Source organism: Ovis aries, chromosome 10 (assembly GCF_016772045.2).
Source record: "Ovis aries strain OAR_USU_Benz2616 breed Rambouillet chromosome 10, ARS-UI_Ramb_v3.0, whole genome shotgun sequence".
Classification (NCBI taxonomy): domain Eukaryota; kingdom Metazoa; phylum Chordata; class Mammalia; order Artiodactyla; family Bovidae; genus Ovis; species Ovis aries.
Window position 1 is genome coordinate 72,157,059 of NC_056063.1, and position 17,418 is coordinate 72,174,476.

Below are 17,418 nucleotides of genomic sequence, written 5' to 3' on the forward strand. Positions count from 1 at the left end.
ATCTTGATTCTAGCTTGTGCTCCATCCAGCCCAGCATTTCTCATGATGTGGTCTGCATATAAGTTAAATAAACATGGTGATAATATACAGCCTTGATGTACTCCTTTCCTGGTTTGGAACTAGTCTGTTGTTCCATGTCCAGTTCTATATGTTGCTTCCTGACTTGCATAGAGATTTCTCAAGAGGCAGGTCAGGTGGTCTGGTATTTCCACCTCTTGAAGAATTTTCCAGAGATTGTTGAGGTCCACACAGTCAAAGCTTTTGGCATAGTCAATAAAACAGAAATAGATGCTTTTCTAGAACTCTCTTGCTTTTTTGATGATCCAGTAGATGTTGGCAATTTGATCTCTGGTTCCTCTGCCTTTTCTAAAACCAGCTTGAGCATCTGAAAGTTCATAATTCATATACTGTTGAAGCCTGACTTGGAGAATTCTGAGCATTACTTTGCTAGCATGTGAGATGAGTGCAATTGTGCAGTAGTTTAAGCATTCTTTGGCATTGCCTTTCTTTAGGATTGGAATGAAAACTGACCATTTCTAGTCCTGTGGCCACTGCTGAGTTTTCCAAATTTGTTGGCATATTGAGTGAACCACTTTCACAGCATCATCTCTTAGGATTTGAAACAGCTCAACTGGAATTCCATCACCTCCACTAGCTTTGTTGATAATAATGCTTCCTAAGGCCCACTTGACTTTGCAATAATCCATTGTGATTTTCTGGGTGGTGAAGATCTTTTTTGTATAGTTCTTCTGTGTATTCTTGCCACCTCGTAATATCTTCTGCTTCTGTTAGGTCCATACTATTTCTGTCCTTTATCGAGCCCATCTTTGCATGAAATGTTCCCTTGGTATCTCTAATTTTCTTGAAGAGATCTCTAGTCTTTCCCATTCTATTGTTTTCCTCTTTTTCTTTGCACTGATCGCTGAGGAAGGCTTTCTTATCTCTCCTTGCTATTCTTTGGAACTCTGCATTCAAATCGGTATCTTTCCTTTTTGGCTATTGAATGGAAGAGCTAGAATCTGACCCAGCTCATGTCAGTTCAGAGACGTCTGCTTTTTCACATCATACTGCCTCTAGTTTCCATGCTTATCCATGGTGTTATGCTGCCTCTCAATTGAGGAAGTTTAGAAGTAAGAATTTCTTGAAGAGTGAGCAATGGATGAAGGTGTAAAGGGGCATGTAAACAGAGACCCTGACCAGGGTGTGCCTCTGTCTTCACCAGAAAAGCAAGGTCACGAAAGAAACAGGCACACCCTGGCTGGGTCTCTGGAATTTGTTCGTTTTTGTTTTTTTTTCTTCAGAGTATTTTTTTCCAGCTTTATTATTTATTGAAGGTTTTTCATGTTAATAAACTCACATACATCAGATGATAAGACTAGAAAAAATAGTAATTAACAGATTCATAATTAGCCATGTGCACATATGCATGTGGTCATTCTTCAGTGAAGTTCTAAAGCTCTTTTTTTTTAGGGGATTATCAGTTTGTTATTTATTTTTTTATTTTTTCAATTTACAATATTGTATTGGTTTTGCCATAAACCCTGTAGTTAGCACCGACTATATAGGAAGGGGCCTATAGACCTTGAGAAGTACAAGCTGGACCAAGGAACTATCTGAAAATGAACTGACCCCACACTGTCCACAACAGCTCCAGAGAAATTCCTAGATATATTTTTACTATTATCATTTTTTAAATTTGAACAAAATTTTTATTATTTTTTAAGCCCCCTATTACTCCTTTAATTTTCATTTTTATAACCTACTCAGTTCAGTTCAGTAGCTCAGTTGTGTCTGACTCTTTGCAACCCCATGAATCGCAGCACGCCAGGCCTCCCTGTCCATCATCAACTCCCAGAGTTCACTCAGACTCATGTCCATCGAGTCAGTAATGCCACCCAGCCATCTCATCCTCTGTCGTCCCTTTCTTCTCCGGCCCCCAATTCCTCCCAGCATCAAAGTCTTTTCCAATGAATCAGCTCTTCGTATGAGGTGGCCAAAGTACTGGAGTTTCAGCTTTAGCATCATTCCCTCCAAAGAAATCCCAGGATTGATCTCCTTCAGAATGGACTGGATGGATCTCCTTGCAGTCCAAGGGACTCTCAAGAGTCTTCTCCAACACCACACTTCAAAAGCATCAATTCTTTGGCACTCAGCCTTCTTCACAGTCCAACTCTCACATCCATACATGACTACTGGAAAAACCATAGCCTTGACTAGATGGACCTTACTCAGCAAAGTAATGTCTCTGCTTTTGAATATACTATCTATGTTGGTCATAACTTTTCTTCCAAGGAGTAAGCATCTTTTAATTTCATGGCTGCAATCACCATCTACCTTGCCAAAAAAAAAAAAAAAAAAGACCCTATTTTTAAAGCAAACTTCATATATACATATATATATATTTTATAATTTTTGTGACTCTTTTTTCTTTAATATTGTATTTTTGAGAATCTAACTTCTACTCTAGATTTTTAATCTTTGCTTTTTGGTATTTGTTATCAACTTTGTATCTTTAAGAACCCAATCTTCAGTATCCATTTTTACTTGGGAGAGAGATCACTGGTCTCTGGAATTTGATCTGAGTGTCAGGAGCTGGAAGTGATTAAGGTAAAGAGGAAATGCGTGAAATCTGTTTACTCCATACCCTACCTTCCATGGAATCTAGGGTTATGCAGAAACAGATCTGAACTTGAGCCGCAAATGCAGAGATGAGCTGTTTGACCCCCTCAGGTCTCAGTTTCTCCTACTATAAAATGAAGATAGGAACATCAAGGACACTGATAAAGAATTAATAAATCATATTCCTGTTTATGTGTGTGCATGTGCACGTGTGACAGATACAAAAATGAGTTGCACATGGACTCTGAATAAATAGAAGCTATTGTCTCACTGTTTCACATTTGTTTCCCCTCTTCTTTTCTTATGCAGTCTATGCACCATTTAATAAAAATCTAGCTCATTCCTCCTAACTTCACATCATTTCTGCAAAAGCACAATCTCTCATTAACACAAGCCCAGGAGAAAGAAATAGCAGCCATTAAATGAATAATTCTGTTTTGTCCATATTATCATAAAATGCTGCTCACCTGATACCGTCTATGATGTTCAAGCCATCGTTCAAGCAGAATTATTATTTCGTCACAAAGAGAGTTTGGAGCCTTTAACACCAAACCTTTGAAAGTCTGTCCCAGCCTTTTCCTCACAGTATAAAAGAATAGTCAGATGTCCAGACTGCCCTGAAGAGACCAGGGGGAGCCCTTTGAAACTGTTTTTCACTGATGTTTATAACCCAAGAGAATAACAAACTATTTACCGGTATTTACATTTTTCTTTCTTCCTGCCAAATTATATTTTATCAGATAAGTTTAGTTTTCCTCATTCATTCACTAATTTCATCTAATCCTTATACAGAGTTAAACATTTCACTTTGCCATTTTCTATGAAAATTGATGCACTTTCTGAAAACAATCTCTTCTCCAACAAAATGATGCAGTATTAAGAAGAAACATAAGTATTCTATTTTCTTTAAATAATAAATTATAAATCAAAAATGAAGTAAAGAGGGAAACCTACAGACTGAAAGGGATCGAGGAGGCAACAACTAAGCACAATGGACAGACTTTGTGTGGAATCTGATTCCAACACCAGTGAACAAGATTTCTCAGTGAGATGTCTAACAACCTGTAAACTCAGATTAGAAGATTGATAACATTCAGGGTTATCTTTCAGGTGAAATAATGTGGTGATTTTTTTCCCAAAGAGAAAAGATTTTTTCTCTTAGAGGAAATTAATGAAATGTTGACAGATGAACTAATATGATGTCTAGGATCTGCTCCAGAATAATCTAGGTTGAGGGTGGGGCAGGCAGAAGGCAGGGGTAGAGATGCAGCAAGACCAGCCACCAGCTAATCCTGGCTGAAGCTGGGGGTGGTACATGAGGGTTCATTACACTTTGCTTACTATTTTAGAAATTTCTGTAATTGTTGAAAGTGAATGAAACTTCACAGAATGGACTGATCCCTCAAGGGGAAAAAAAAAAAAAAGGCATTCTGTGAGTCTTATCACATCAGGATTAAAACAGCAATATACCTGCGTGTATGTATATATATATATATATATATATATATATATATATATATATATACACACACACACACTGTGTATAACACTATATACCTGCATATTTACCTGGAAGATCAGCTTCAAATAATCAGCAACAATCAAAGATTTTTCAAATTAAATAAATAAATAAATAAAAACTCTCAACAAATCTTGTAGGTTAAACCAATACTATCATTATTTAAAATTCAAGTATATCCAACTTAGGAGTCATTACTCACCTCTTCCAAAGCACAAGCCTTTATTACTTTTTCATATCGTTCTTCCTCATATTTCTTTCCAAATAAAATATTACTCCTCACAGTTCCTGAGAACACCCAAGGCTGCTGAGAAACATACACGATCCTCCCGTGCACGCTGACCTGTCCCTGGCTCGGGGGCAGCTCACCCAGCAGAGCATGTAACAGTGACGACTGAAACAGACAGCAACACCCACATGTGAACAGGCAGCACTCAGGACGGAACAATGCCGCAGCACAGCTGACCCCACCCTGGCACTTGATACATGATAGAATGTGTTTAGAACAGGATAAAGTATAGTTCTGGCTGCTGCTGCTGCTAAGTCGCTTCAGTCGTGTCCGACTCTGTGTGACCCCATAGACGGCAGCCCACCAGGCTCCCCCGTCCCTGGGATTCTTCAGGCAAGAACACGGGAGTGGCTTTCCATTTCCTTCTCCAATGCATGAAAGTGAAGTCGCTCAGTCGTGTCCAACTCTTAGCGACCCCATGGAGTGCAGCCCACCAGGCTCCTCTGTCCAGGGGATTTTCCAGGCAAAAGTATTGGGGTGAGGTGCCATTGCCCTCTCCAGTTGCAACCAAAAAGTTGAAAATAACACCGTTGGTCAACATAAACCCACAGTTGACAAGAAATACTAATAAAATGCTGTAACAATCTACTGTGCCCAAGAATTTCCCCCAAATGAAGCGCTATACTCAACAAAGACTAAATAAGAATGTTTAACATTCTTAACTAGCAGAGCAGCCCAGCAGGATGTGTATTTCTTGCATCTGATGCTTATGCAGCTATCCCTACATCTGGGTATCCTTCATTTGACAAATACTTGTTCTTAAAAAGCTACATGTGAAAACTATATCCAAAGATGATTATTAAGAGAACTCCGAAGTGAGTTGTGTCCAAAGAGCAAAAGTCCATCACAGAAGATATCATCAACCTCTCGTGTACACACTTATATTTAGATTTCTGTATTTTGTTGTACAAAACACAAGAGACTAAGTGCATGTACGCATGTCCTTCAAATCTTGTTCACCACACAGATGTGGTGTGTCTGTGTTCCCACATCACAGTGCTAGGGCACTGGGCTAAAATAATCTGCCTGCATATCTGTCTCACCCCAGAACCTGGTTGTCTCTGGATGGCAGAAGTGTCAGGGTCTTGCTCACACCTCTTCCTTTAGCTCCAGCACGTGGCTGCACATTCACTACATGTGCACTGAGTGGATCAAGTCAAGTCATGTGAAAAACGCTCAAAGCTTCCTGGAAGAGCCTTCACAACCTCCAGACTTCCTGGAGGGACCACCATCACAAAAAGAAGTCCCCACTGTCTCATTCTGTCCTGAATAGATGTCACATAAATAATTTCCTTCACTGAGATGTCCAAACTGCCGACAAGCTGTTCCCAACTGTGCAACATGAAACACCAAGAAGGAAACACAGTGTGCATTTACCCAGATTCATGTGGCCATGAAACCTCCTTGCAAAACGAATGTCCCATGGAACACACCGAGAGGAAAGCGATTCTAGATTTGTCCAGTTCAAACTGTGTTATACTCAGCTTTAGGCTCAACTCTTAAGAATTTTTAAAATATTTATTTATTTATTTATTTTTGGCTGCATCGGATCATAGTTGCAATACTTTCATTGCAGCACACAGGTTTAGTTGCTCCAAGGCATGTGGGATCTTAGTTCCCCAACCCATGTCCCCCGCATTGGAGGGCAGATTCTTAACCACTGGACCACCAGGGAAGTCCCTCAACTCTGAGAATTTAACAGGGGCTGTGGCGTTGCAGCAAGCTGACCAAGGTATCATGACTTACCTTTCCTGCTCCCACAGGTCCAACCACAGCTAACAGTTCACCAGGTCTGACAGTAAATGAAAGGCCTTGTAGGGTTGGGATTTCTGATTCCTGAAAATTAAAGTTTATAAATATCTGCCCATTTCAATAAAGTGACACACATTACTTCATAAAGTGGAGAAAAAAACAAAATAGTCATTGATATGCTAAACATTGCCCACGTTTTTCTCCTTCCTATTTTAAGATAATCTGTTCTACAGGACTTTTCATCCAATCTTTTCTCTTCCAGGGTCTGAAACAACTTCAGTCGCCTTTAGAAGGCTCCTTTTACCAGCTATCCATATGGACACAGTATTAGATAGCCACAGAATTTAGCAGTTGAAATGACAAGCTGAAATTTGAAATGCAAATTTTATGATGTATACTAACTTATTAAAATAATATACGTAATAGAATAGTCAGTATAGGAAGTTTTTAATCATTTATGTTTTCATTATGACCCTTGGTTTTAACTATTTCATTAATCTCCATGATATGGCAGCTTAAGTACATAATGAGCCTGGCCCTCTACTGATAAATTGAAACCTCCACTATCTCTCCATTTTCATTTGATAAAGAATGAATCTCAGTAATGCTAAGGAAACAGATCACTTTGTATGAGGAAGTATTTCTTGGCAAATTAACTCTTATAAATACCCATCAAAGCTCTAACTTCACAAGAGCTCTAATTTAATACCAACGACAACAAAAAAATAGGGAATTAACAAATTAATTATGACTTTGTGGGTCAGAGTGATAAGACCTCAATTTTAATACATGTTACATGCATTACCTGTCCTGGCTAAACAGGGGCCATAAAATACTTCTGCTGTAAGAAAGCAAAAAACATGGAGGTACATGCAACAGCACACAATCCAATGTGAGGGAGAAGTCATGCCAATTACAGGTCATATTCCTGAGAGACTTAAGGGTGTGTGTAGGTATTTACATGTTCTTAGTGTTAAGAAAATTGTCAGTAACTGATAATTTTTGTTTTTAAAGAGAGGTTACAGTTGATCAGTAAAATGCCCAAAAACTAAAAGTACAACGTCTGGATAAACTATTGGGATAATCTTCAAAATGAAAAAATTTCTCTGGGAAGAACTGAATTATAAAACATTAACTTTTTTTCTTTTTTTCCTTTTTTTTTTAAAATTTTTGCCACGGGTGTACATGTGTCCCCCATCCTGAACCCCCCTCCAACCTCCCTCCCCATCCCATCCTTCTGGGTTGTCCCAGTACACCTGCTTTGAATGCCCTGTTTGATGCATAGAACTTTGACTGGTCATCTATTTCACATACGGTAATATATATGTTTCAATACTATTCTCTCAAATCATCCCACCCTCACCTTCTCCCACAGAGTCCAAAAGTCTGTTCTTTATATCTGTGTCTCTTTTGCTGTCTTGCATATAAGGTCATTGTTACCATCTTTCTAAATTCCATGTATATGTGTTAATATACTGTATTGGTATTTTTCTTTCTGACTTACTTCACTCTGTATAATAGGCTCCGGTTTCATCTACCTCATTAGAATTGATTCAAATGTGTTCTTTTTAATAGCTGAGTAATATTCCATTGTGTATATGTACCACAACTTCTTTATCCCTTCATCTGTCAATAGATATCTAGGTTGCTTCCATGTCCTAGCTATTGTAAACAGTGCTGCAATGAACAATGGGATACATGTATCATTTTCAATTTTGCTTTCCTTAGGGTATATGCCTCAGAGTGGGATTGTTGGGTCATATGGCCAGTACTCTTGCCTGGAAACTCCCATGGACGGAGGAGCCTGGTTGGCTGCAGTCCATAGGATCGCTAAGAGTTGGACACGACGGAGCAACTTCACTTTCACTTTTCACTCTCATGCATTGGAAAAAGAAGTGGCAACCCACTCCAGTTTTCTTGCCTGGAGAATCCCAGGGACAACAGAGGCTGGTGGGCTGCCATCTATGGGGTCGCACAGAGTCGGACGTGACTGGAGCGACTTAGCAGCAGCAGCAGCAGCAGCAGCATGATGCCTTTATTCCTAACTTTTTAAGGAATCTCCATAGCGTCTTCCATAGTGGCTGTATCAATTTACATTCCCACCAACAGTGCAAGAGTGTTCCCTTTTCTACATATCCTCTCCAGTATTTATTGTTGGTAGACTTTTTGATGATGGCCATTCTGATCAGTGTGAGGTGATATCCCATTGTCGTTTTGATTTGCATTTCTAAGCTCAACATTCAGAAAATGAAGATCATGGCATCTGGTCCCATCACTTCATGGCAAATAGATGGGGAAACAGTGGAAATAGTGTCAGACTTTATTTTGGGGGGCTCCAAAATCACTGCAGATGGTGACTGCAGCCATGAAACTAAAAGACGCTTACTCCTTGGAAGAAAAGTTATGACCAACCTAGATAGCATATTCAAAAGCAGAGACATTATCTTGCCAACAAAGGTCTGTCTAGTCAAGGCTATGGTTTTTCCAGTGGTTATGTATGGATGTGAGAGTTGGACTGTGAAGAAAGCTGAGCACCAAAGAATTGATGCTTTTGAACTGCGGTGTTGGAGAAGACTCTTTGAGAGTCCCTTGAACCGCAAGAAGATCCAACCAGTCCATTCTGAAGGAGATCAGCCCTGGGATTTCCTTGGAGGGAATGATGCTGAAGCTGAAACTCCAGTACTTTGGCCACCTCACGTGAAGAGTTGACTCATTGAAAAGACTCTGATGCTGGGAAGGATTGGGGGCAGGAGGAGAAGGGGATGTCAGAGGATGGGAAGGCTGGATGGCATTCCTAACTCGATGGACGTGAGTCTGAGTGAACTCAGAGTTGGTGATGGACAGGGAGGCCTGGCATGCTGCGATTCATGGGGTCGCAAAGAATCGGACATGACTGAGTGACTGAACTGAATAATGAGTGATGTTGAGCATCTTTTCATGTGTTTGTATGTCTTCTTTGGAGAAATGTCTGTTTAGGTCTTTTTCCCACTCTTTTATTGGGTTGTTTGTTTTTCTGGCACTGAGTTGTATGAGCTGTTCATATATTTTTGAAAGTAATCCCTTGTTAGTTGTTTCATTTGCTATTATTTTCTCCCATTCTGAAGATTATCTTTAAATCTTGCTTATAGTTTCCTTTGAAATACAAAAGCTTTTAAGTTTAATCAGGTCCCACTTGTTTACTTTTGTTTTTATTTGTGTTACTCTAGGAGGTGGTCATTGAGGATCATGCTTTGATTTATCTCATTGAGTGTTCTGTCTATGTTTTCCTCTAAGAGTTTTATAGTTTCTGGTCTTACATTTAGGTCTTTAGTCCATTTTGAGTTTATCTTTGTGTATGGTGTTAAGAAGTATTCTAATTTCATTCTTTTACAATGTAGTTGTCAAGTTTTCCCAACACCATTTATTGAAGAGGCTGTCTTTTCCCCATTATATATTCTTGCCTCCTTTGTCAAAAATAAAGTACCCATAGGTGCGTGGGTTTATTTGTGGGCTTTCTATCTTGTTTCATTGGTCTATATTTCTGTTCTTGTTTCAGTACCATACTGTCCTGATGACTGTAGCTTTGCAGTATAATCTGAAATCAGGAAAGTTGATTCCTTCAGCTCCATTCTTCTTTCTCAGGACTGCTTTGGCTATTTTGGATCTTTTGTGTTTCCATAAGGATTGTGAAATTTTTGTTCTAGCTCCATGAAAAATGCCATTAGTAACTTGATAGGGATCACATTGAATCTTTGGTAGTATAGTCATTTTCACAATATTGATTCTTCTTACCCAGGAACATGGAATATCTCTTCATCTGTTTATGTTGTCTTGAATATAAACATACTAAAAAATATCCTAAAATATGTCTAAAACATTAACATACCAAAACAATGACAATAATTTTTCATCACTAAAAAGGAGACTTGGCTATTATAGGAATACAAATCTATCAATAAGAAGCTAGATTTTTAAACATGAGAAAATTTTTTAAGCTTCTCCACTCTCTTCTTGTCTGATACTGAGAGTTCTATCTTACTACTTTCACTCAGTTATGACAACAACATAATGAGCCACATACATTCAGCTTCCTGTCCCCACACCTCACAGTTTCCCAGGGCCAGACACTGAGCTCCCTCCCTGTTCAGGCTTCAGAATCTGGCATTGCTCTGCCACTTTGTCTCTCCAGTCCTATAAATTCAAACATTACAAACATATGTACTTTAAGTTCAAGATGTGCTAATATGTTGAAAGCTCTATTGAAAAAGAAATAGAGAACATTTCAAATGTCTTAGGCTGATTTTACATGTAATCTCTATTAGCTGCAAATTTTATCTGATTTTGAGAATTTTTATAACATACTTTCAGGAAATGTGCAAGTCACACTTTACACCATGGGTAAAATCTCAAAATTCTCCAATAAATCTATGTCACAGTTATCTATTAGCAATCATGATCTAGGAATGGAGGACTTCTTACCTTATCCCAAAAAGCAGTAAAATCTTTCATGTGCACGATTGTTTTATCACCTGATGGCAGTTGAGTGTTGAGCTGTGATATCTCATCAAGTAACAAAAAGTTCTATGAAAAAAAGGAAAAACATAGACAGTTTAGTCTGCAGGATGAAACACAAACAAAAATAATTGCTTCCCTGGAATTTGCAGTAAAAATCTATACAACCTACAAATTGTTTTGCCATTTGTACTTGAAGTGTTGGCTCACATCAGAACAAACTAATATATAGGATAATATATACTCATTACAGCGTATAGTATGTACATTCATAATATAGTACATATAGTATACAGAGTTCTTTATATAAGGGAATGTGTGTGTGTGTGTGTGTGTGTGTGTGTGTGTGTAATGTGTGTATATGCATGTGTATATATGATATAAATAGAGAGGGTGCCTTGCCATGAGTCTTTCTGCAACTTTCTCAACATTTCTCAATGTACAAGTTTTTCCCTAAGGAGAAAATATAGCTCCAAAATCTAACACATTTAGAACCGGGACATTTATACTGCTTTAGCCTTGTGTTACCAGCAATAAACATGGGAGCTGATAGGAAATTATTCCATACATATTTACTGAATCCCACTATGCACCAAGCACCATGTGACACTGCTAGGAACATAGAGAGGAAGGCCATTCCCAGGCCTTCTTCAATCAGGTGGCACAAGACAGGCTGGAAACACAAGACAGGCTGGAAACACAAGACCTGCAGCAGAGATGCTGAATGAAAACTCTGGCTCTACTGTGGGTCATGACCCTCACATGAGCACTCAAGACCACTCTGCTTTTCTCATGTGTGTTAAATCAATATCACTGCTTTTCACTAACTATCACTTGTTATCATTCTAAAAAGAAAATGTTCTTATTAAAATTCTACCTCTTAAAAATACTTCACAAGCATCTTTTCACTATCACTTATCTCTTCTCTTTAGTCAGTGCCTTCTCTCCGGCTCAACAGGAATGGCTACATCTTCCACTTCTTGCTATTTTCACAGCACTTAGCAGTCATTCAATGTGATTTAGCTGAATAATACCAAGTCCTGTGAACCACTACAAAGCTACCATAAACATATACCAGAAAACTCTCTCTTGCCCTACAAGTGATAGATGTATTAATAACTCAGTGAAAGAAACTACAGTGTTAGAGAAATTGAGTAAACAACTGAGACCACCTCCATTGCCCACACCCCAGGAACTATGAATGTATGGCAGAGACTGCTGACTATCCTCAAAATCTGCTCTCATTCTTCTGTGGTAACAAACCCTGGATTTTGGCTGCATGTGGCAGTTTGGAAGGAGGGCCTCTCTCTCCAGCCTCACAAGCAGATAGGCACAGCCATGTGGCTAAATCGAGGTCAGTGGAGAGTGACAGCAACCAGGACCTTTCTCCACCCCCACGGTCTGGGCCTTGGAGGCTGCCAGCGGGGTCAAGGTCACATGCATTGGAGTAACATAATAAGAGAGAAAGAGTCTGGGTCCCAACATGATGGAGGTTCACACTAGCCATGGGACTTGTTATGGGGAGAGCAGTAACACCACAAAAAAGATCTGTCCTAACCCCAGTTAGCTCAAAATGTGACTCTATTTGGAAATAGGGTTGTTATAGGTGTAATCCATTAAGGTAAAATCACAGTGGAGTAGGGTGGGCCCTGAATCCGACATGATTAGTGCCCTTATAAGGAGAGAGGCAGAGACAGACACACCAGCAAAAAACAGCCAGATGATGATGGAGACAGAGGCTGGAGTGATGGCAGTTACAACCCTAGGAAAAACAAGGTTTGTCTGAAACCATTTAAGTTAACAGAGCTGACAAAGGAGTCCCCCTTACAGTATTTAGAGAGATTGCGGCCCTGCTGACACCTTGATTTCAGACTTTCAGCCTCCAGGTCTGTGAAACAATATACTTCTGTGATTTTAGGTCTTGTGGTTTGTGTTACTTTGTAAAGGCAGCCCCAGGATGAGAATATAGAGCCTTACAAGGACTCTTGCATGAGAGAAAAGCAAACTATCCTTGTAAGCAGCTTTAATATGGGCAATTCTAGGACCCAGAGGCAAACCAAATCCCTACTAACACAGGGGCAACTGATAAAAGCTTCTGGGGATGTTTGAGAAAGAAAACATTTGAATAGGAACCTACTCCCCTAAAATCATAAACATCCTTCAAGTCCTTGACATTCTCATCTATCACACCACAGAGCTACAAGTGTGATTGCAATCTTCCTCTTCAAAAGAACAATTGGCAAAAACTGATCATGAAAACCTGCTTCTGTGGGAAATAAAAGCAGTACCCTTGCATTTCTCTCAAAGACCAGCAGCCAGGAGATAAGATCCTCTCGTTTCCTCCTCCTCTCATCCAGGCTCACTGAGAATCTAACATAGGACACAGCTACTCCTCCCTGCCCCGAGCCCGTGTCCAGCAGGAGGCAGGTTGGGCGGATGGTGTTCTGAAGACTCCTCTGCAGGCTCTCAATCACCACAGCCTGAATTCTCTCTCCACATCACCTCTCCCATCATCAGTCACGTAGCAGCTCTTGTCTATTCTGCCACAGCTCATTCATCTCCCAATTTTCCTTTTCTCTTTAAGCAACATAATTTCAGAGTCTAACTTACTATTAATCATTTCAAATACTGATACAATGTTTTTGGGGTTTTTCCCTAGTTCCTTCCCTAGACCCTCCCACAACAACACTCCTTCCTAACCTCTTTACAATATCTCTGGGAATGTTCACCATACTTAATATCCCCCAGTGATCCATAAGCACCTAGGTCCACACTCCCCAGGTAGCCTCTGCCTGGACACCCTGAGTACTAACCCACCCACCCTTCCAGTCCATCTCAAAAGCTAGTCCTCCTGGGAACCTGTCAGGACATCATCAGCTGGCACTGTCCTTCCTACCCCTGAATCCCATGAGGGATTCTCCTATATGTCACACAGGAGATATAGACACTACATCACTCACACACTTACAGACACTAGTTCCAACTCCAACAGAGACCAAGCCTTGTACAGAGTCAGCAAATCATGGGTAAGGGAAGGAATAGATTACAGGGCTCTTCAAATCCATCCAACCTGCATTGCTACAGCTTTACATAGACTGAGCTAACACAGCAACAAGCAAAAAGTTGTTGCATATATTGTACATGCATATATTGTACATCTTCTCTAGACAGAATCAAATGCCAATTTCAGCTTAATTATGTTACCAAGACAAAAGCTCAATATTCAGTGTGCGCATGTGTTCAGTTCAGTTGCTCAGTCATGTCCAACTCTTTGCGACCCCATGGACTACAGCATGCCAGGCTTCCCTGTCCATCACCAACTCCTGGAGCTTGCTCAAACTCATGTCCATCGAGTCAGTGATACCAGACACCATCAGTGTGTACATAGTAGGACAGAAATTCCCAGCACTTCTCCACAAATAATAGGTTTGAGTGAGGGAATATGTCACAATCTTCCAGGGGTTAAATGAGATTCCAACACATAACCAGCTTGTAAAGGTGTCAGAAGTGCTGGCTGGATTTTTTTCTAGGGCTCAGGATGATTAAAAAAAAAAAAGCTGAAAATAAATTACAGATGATGTGCAGACCCAGAACAGATCGTGTGGGAAAATACCAAAGTCAGAACTTCAGCCAAAAAGATTGACTTCCCGGTGGCTGGTGGGGGAAAATCTAAGCCGTTTTATGAATAATAAAACTTCAGAGACACATTTTACTGGATGTGAAAGTCACTGAAGACTTATAGTGCTCTCAAGATATTTACAATCCTATTGGAGTCATTCAAAGAAAAGAGCTTCAGTCCATTTTACTTATTAAGATAAAATAGAGGGACTTCTGGGGCCTATAAAGTCACAGTAAATTATTCATATTTTGTACATGGGAAAATGACATAGCAAAGCACATGTAAACAAGAAGACACAACACTATGAAGAACATGCATAGGTCTGCCCTTGGGGATGGACCACCGCACCCCTCCAAGGTGGGCAGGGGGAGTGGGTTTCCTTCCTGGAGCTGCCAGGCATGACCTGAGCAGAAATTCTGGATGATGAACCATCTAGCCTACTGAACCCCAGGCTGCAGGAGGCTGTGGGGCAGCAGGGCTCAACACCACACTGTGTTCCAAACTCTGCATGCCCACCACTACCCCAGCCCATCTGTGGTCAAATCTTGCCCAGTTCTGACCACTTGGTAAGTAAACTCAGCTGACCTTTTTTTCCACTCCTGCGGCCCTTTTCACCTTCTAGTTGGGCATCGTCACATCTAAGTGAGAGGCAGGGAAAGGAAGAAAATGATTATCCGATAATTGCTGCTACCTGTTAGATAACAGGACAGGAAGTTGAATCTGGCCAATGGCTGCTCAGTGAGGTGGGTCTTACAGAAAACACTGAGTATTTCAAAATGCTCTCCAAAACCACGTCCAGGCCAGTCATCTCCTCAGATTTGGTTCTCTCATAGCATTCCTTATTATAGTGAATCCAGGTGATTTTACAGCCTGAAAAAGCAAAGCAGCCTGACATCCACCTCTCCTCTCCCTGCTCCTAATACCCAACTCAAAATGTGCCCCTGAGCGGCTCTCAAATCTGGCCAAGTCTCTCTATTTCACCCTCAACCAAACCACATCATCTCGTCCCTGGATCATGTTCTGCATTAGCCTCCTGACACACTCATCTTCCTGTCTCTGCTCTGGGTCCCTAACCTACCTCACTGCCCTTTTCCCCAGGCTGCAGCCAGGCTGACTTTTGAGATGATAAAAACCTTAATGTTTCCTGTAGGATCCTGTATGGGCCCCTGCTCAGGCCTCCAGCTCTCTACTCTGCAGCCTCAGACATTTCTGGTTCCTCAACTGCACGGATCCCCCTTCTTATCCACAAAAGGCCTTTGTCACATGACCATCCCCAGGGAAATGTGAAGCATCAGCCTCCCATCAAGTAACTTGCTTAGCCTTCCCTGCTCTAACTTCTTAACACAACCTCCAAAACTACACCAGTGACTCTGCCAAAGCAACTCATGGCCCCTCAGACTTTTCCCTCCGAGAACTATTGACACAGAAATGCACACCAGGTATCACTGTTTGATGCTTTATTAACCCCCCACTTGATGAAACATAAATTGCATGTAGGAAGGACTTCTCTGCAGTTGCTTACCTGCCACTGTATATACTCATCTGTACCACACTGAAGGCTGCACCAGACTTGTTATTCTGTGGAATGACTGGATGAATAAATTCAAATTTGACCCCCAAAAGTCAAACATAAATCAAGACAGCTTTTTCCTCTCAACTGATTTTAGTTTTTAAATGGTCCTGTTATCTTTTGCATTTGCTAAGGTATCTTTTAGATTTCTTTCTACAACTAGGGCAATGTTTCCCAAACATGATTTATTTTCAGGGACACAGGGACACTTATTAAAGACATAGGTAAGTTGGACCCCAGCAAAGGAATAGTGAATCAGAGACTCCAAGATGTGATAATTTAGTTTTAATAAGCACACCAGGTGATCCTCATGAACTAGAGACCTACATTCTTTATAGGGTAGTAAAACTAAATGGGTTGAAGAAGTTTCTATTAATAGGATCTAAAAGAAAAAAAAATACTTTCAAGATTACTTCAACACACCATGGAGCAGTTTCCAACACAAACAATCTCACCACTCTTATTCTCAGCTATTTGCCATGCCTTCACTGCAAACTACCATCAACAGATCTCTAAATTCCAAGACCACCTTCTGGCCATGAAGAGAAAATTTAGATGTTTTTCCAAAATCAAAGGTGTGTCCTTCATCAGGACACAAAGCAGCCTGACAAAGTCAGCACCAGGAAAATTCAATGTTCTCCCCAGGCCATAATTTTAATGTTACTGCACACACCTACACAGAAAGAAGTCTCAAGCCTTAGACATTGAGTTCATTTTAGTAGAAAAGAAATAAAAATCCACCCAAGTATTTGAGCACAATTCTCTGAAAACCTTCTACAGGACCCCTTTCCCACTACACTCTCTGGTGTATCACATTATCCATCAGAGAATCCCAGTTATCACTGTCTCCACTTCAACCATGCTTAATGGTTAGGTATTTGCAGGATCCCAGACATGATGGAGCTGGAAGGTCCCTTCAGTTACACATTTTCTGAGCATTTGCTATTTCTGAGCACTACGAAAATGAAGAAGACACTGTCTGCAAGAAGTCTGGAGTTCAGGGAAGGAAAGAAATCCATGAACACACAGCTTAGTGAGGACAAAGTCACATCCAGGAGCTCAAAGGAAGATATGGAGATTCAATAGGGTGTGATAGTTAATTTTATTAACCAGACACTTGGCAGGTCAGCCCCCAGACACTTGCTCAAACACATATTACAGTGAAAGCATTTTTAGATGAGATTGACATTTAAATCAGTAGAGTCTGGGTAAATAAGATTATCCTCCATTACGTGGGTGGGCCTCAGCCAGTTAGTCAAAGGTCTTAAGAGAAACTAGACTGACCAGCTCCAAAGAGGAGGGAATTCTGTCTCAAGAGCAACTTCAGACCAGAGATGAATTTTAGCATAAAGCCTCATGGTATAAATCTTCTTTTATGATGGCCATCAAGACAGACTAATTGTGTTAAACAAGTAAGAGTGTTTATAGTTTACTACAAGGCCCAGGAGCCAGGCCAGCAGGAGCTACATGAACACCTGGCTGTGCAGGGCACAGATAGCTCCTCTCTTTAGAGAGCAGGTCCACCAAGTGCACTTGGGCTGGGTTCAGATACACAGATG

The 17,418-nt window shown here is 40.4% G+C and overlaps 1 protein-coding gene across 6 annotated transcripts in view; it reads right to left on the bottom strand.

Annotated features, from left to right (window-relative positions):
- Window positions 1–17,418, bottom strand: part of LOC101109890 (ATP-binding cassette sub-family C member 4-like) — a 247,820-nt gene that overhangs the window by 148,149 nt on the left and 82,253 nt on the right. For all 6 annotated transcript variants that reach the window (XM_060394638.1, XM_060394640.1, XM_060394639.1 and 3 more), the window contains exons 9-11: window positions 10,638–10,739; window positions 6,174–6,263; window positions 4,341–4,532 (exon numbers count right to left, since the gene is read on the bottom strand). In XM_060394638.1, coding sequence (XP_060250621.1) covers window positions 4,341–4,532; window positions 6,174–6,263; window positions 10,638–10,739 — 384 coding nt within the window. The remainder of the gene's footprint in view (window positions 1–4,340; window positions 4,533–6,173; window positions 6,264–10,637; window positions 10,740–17,418) is intronic.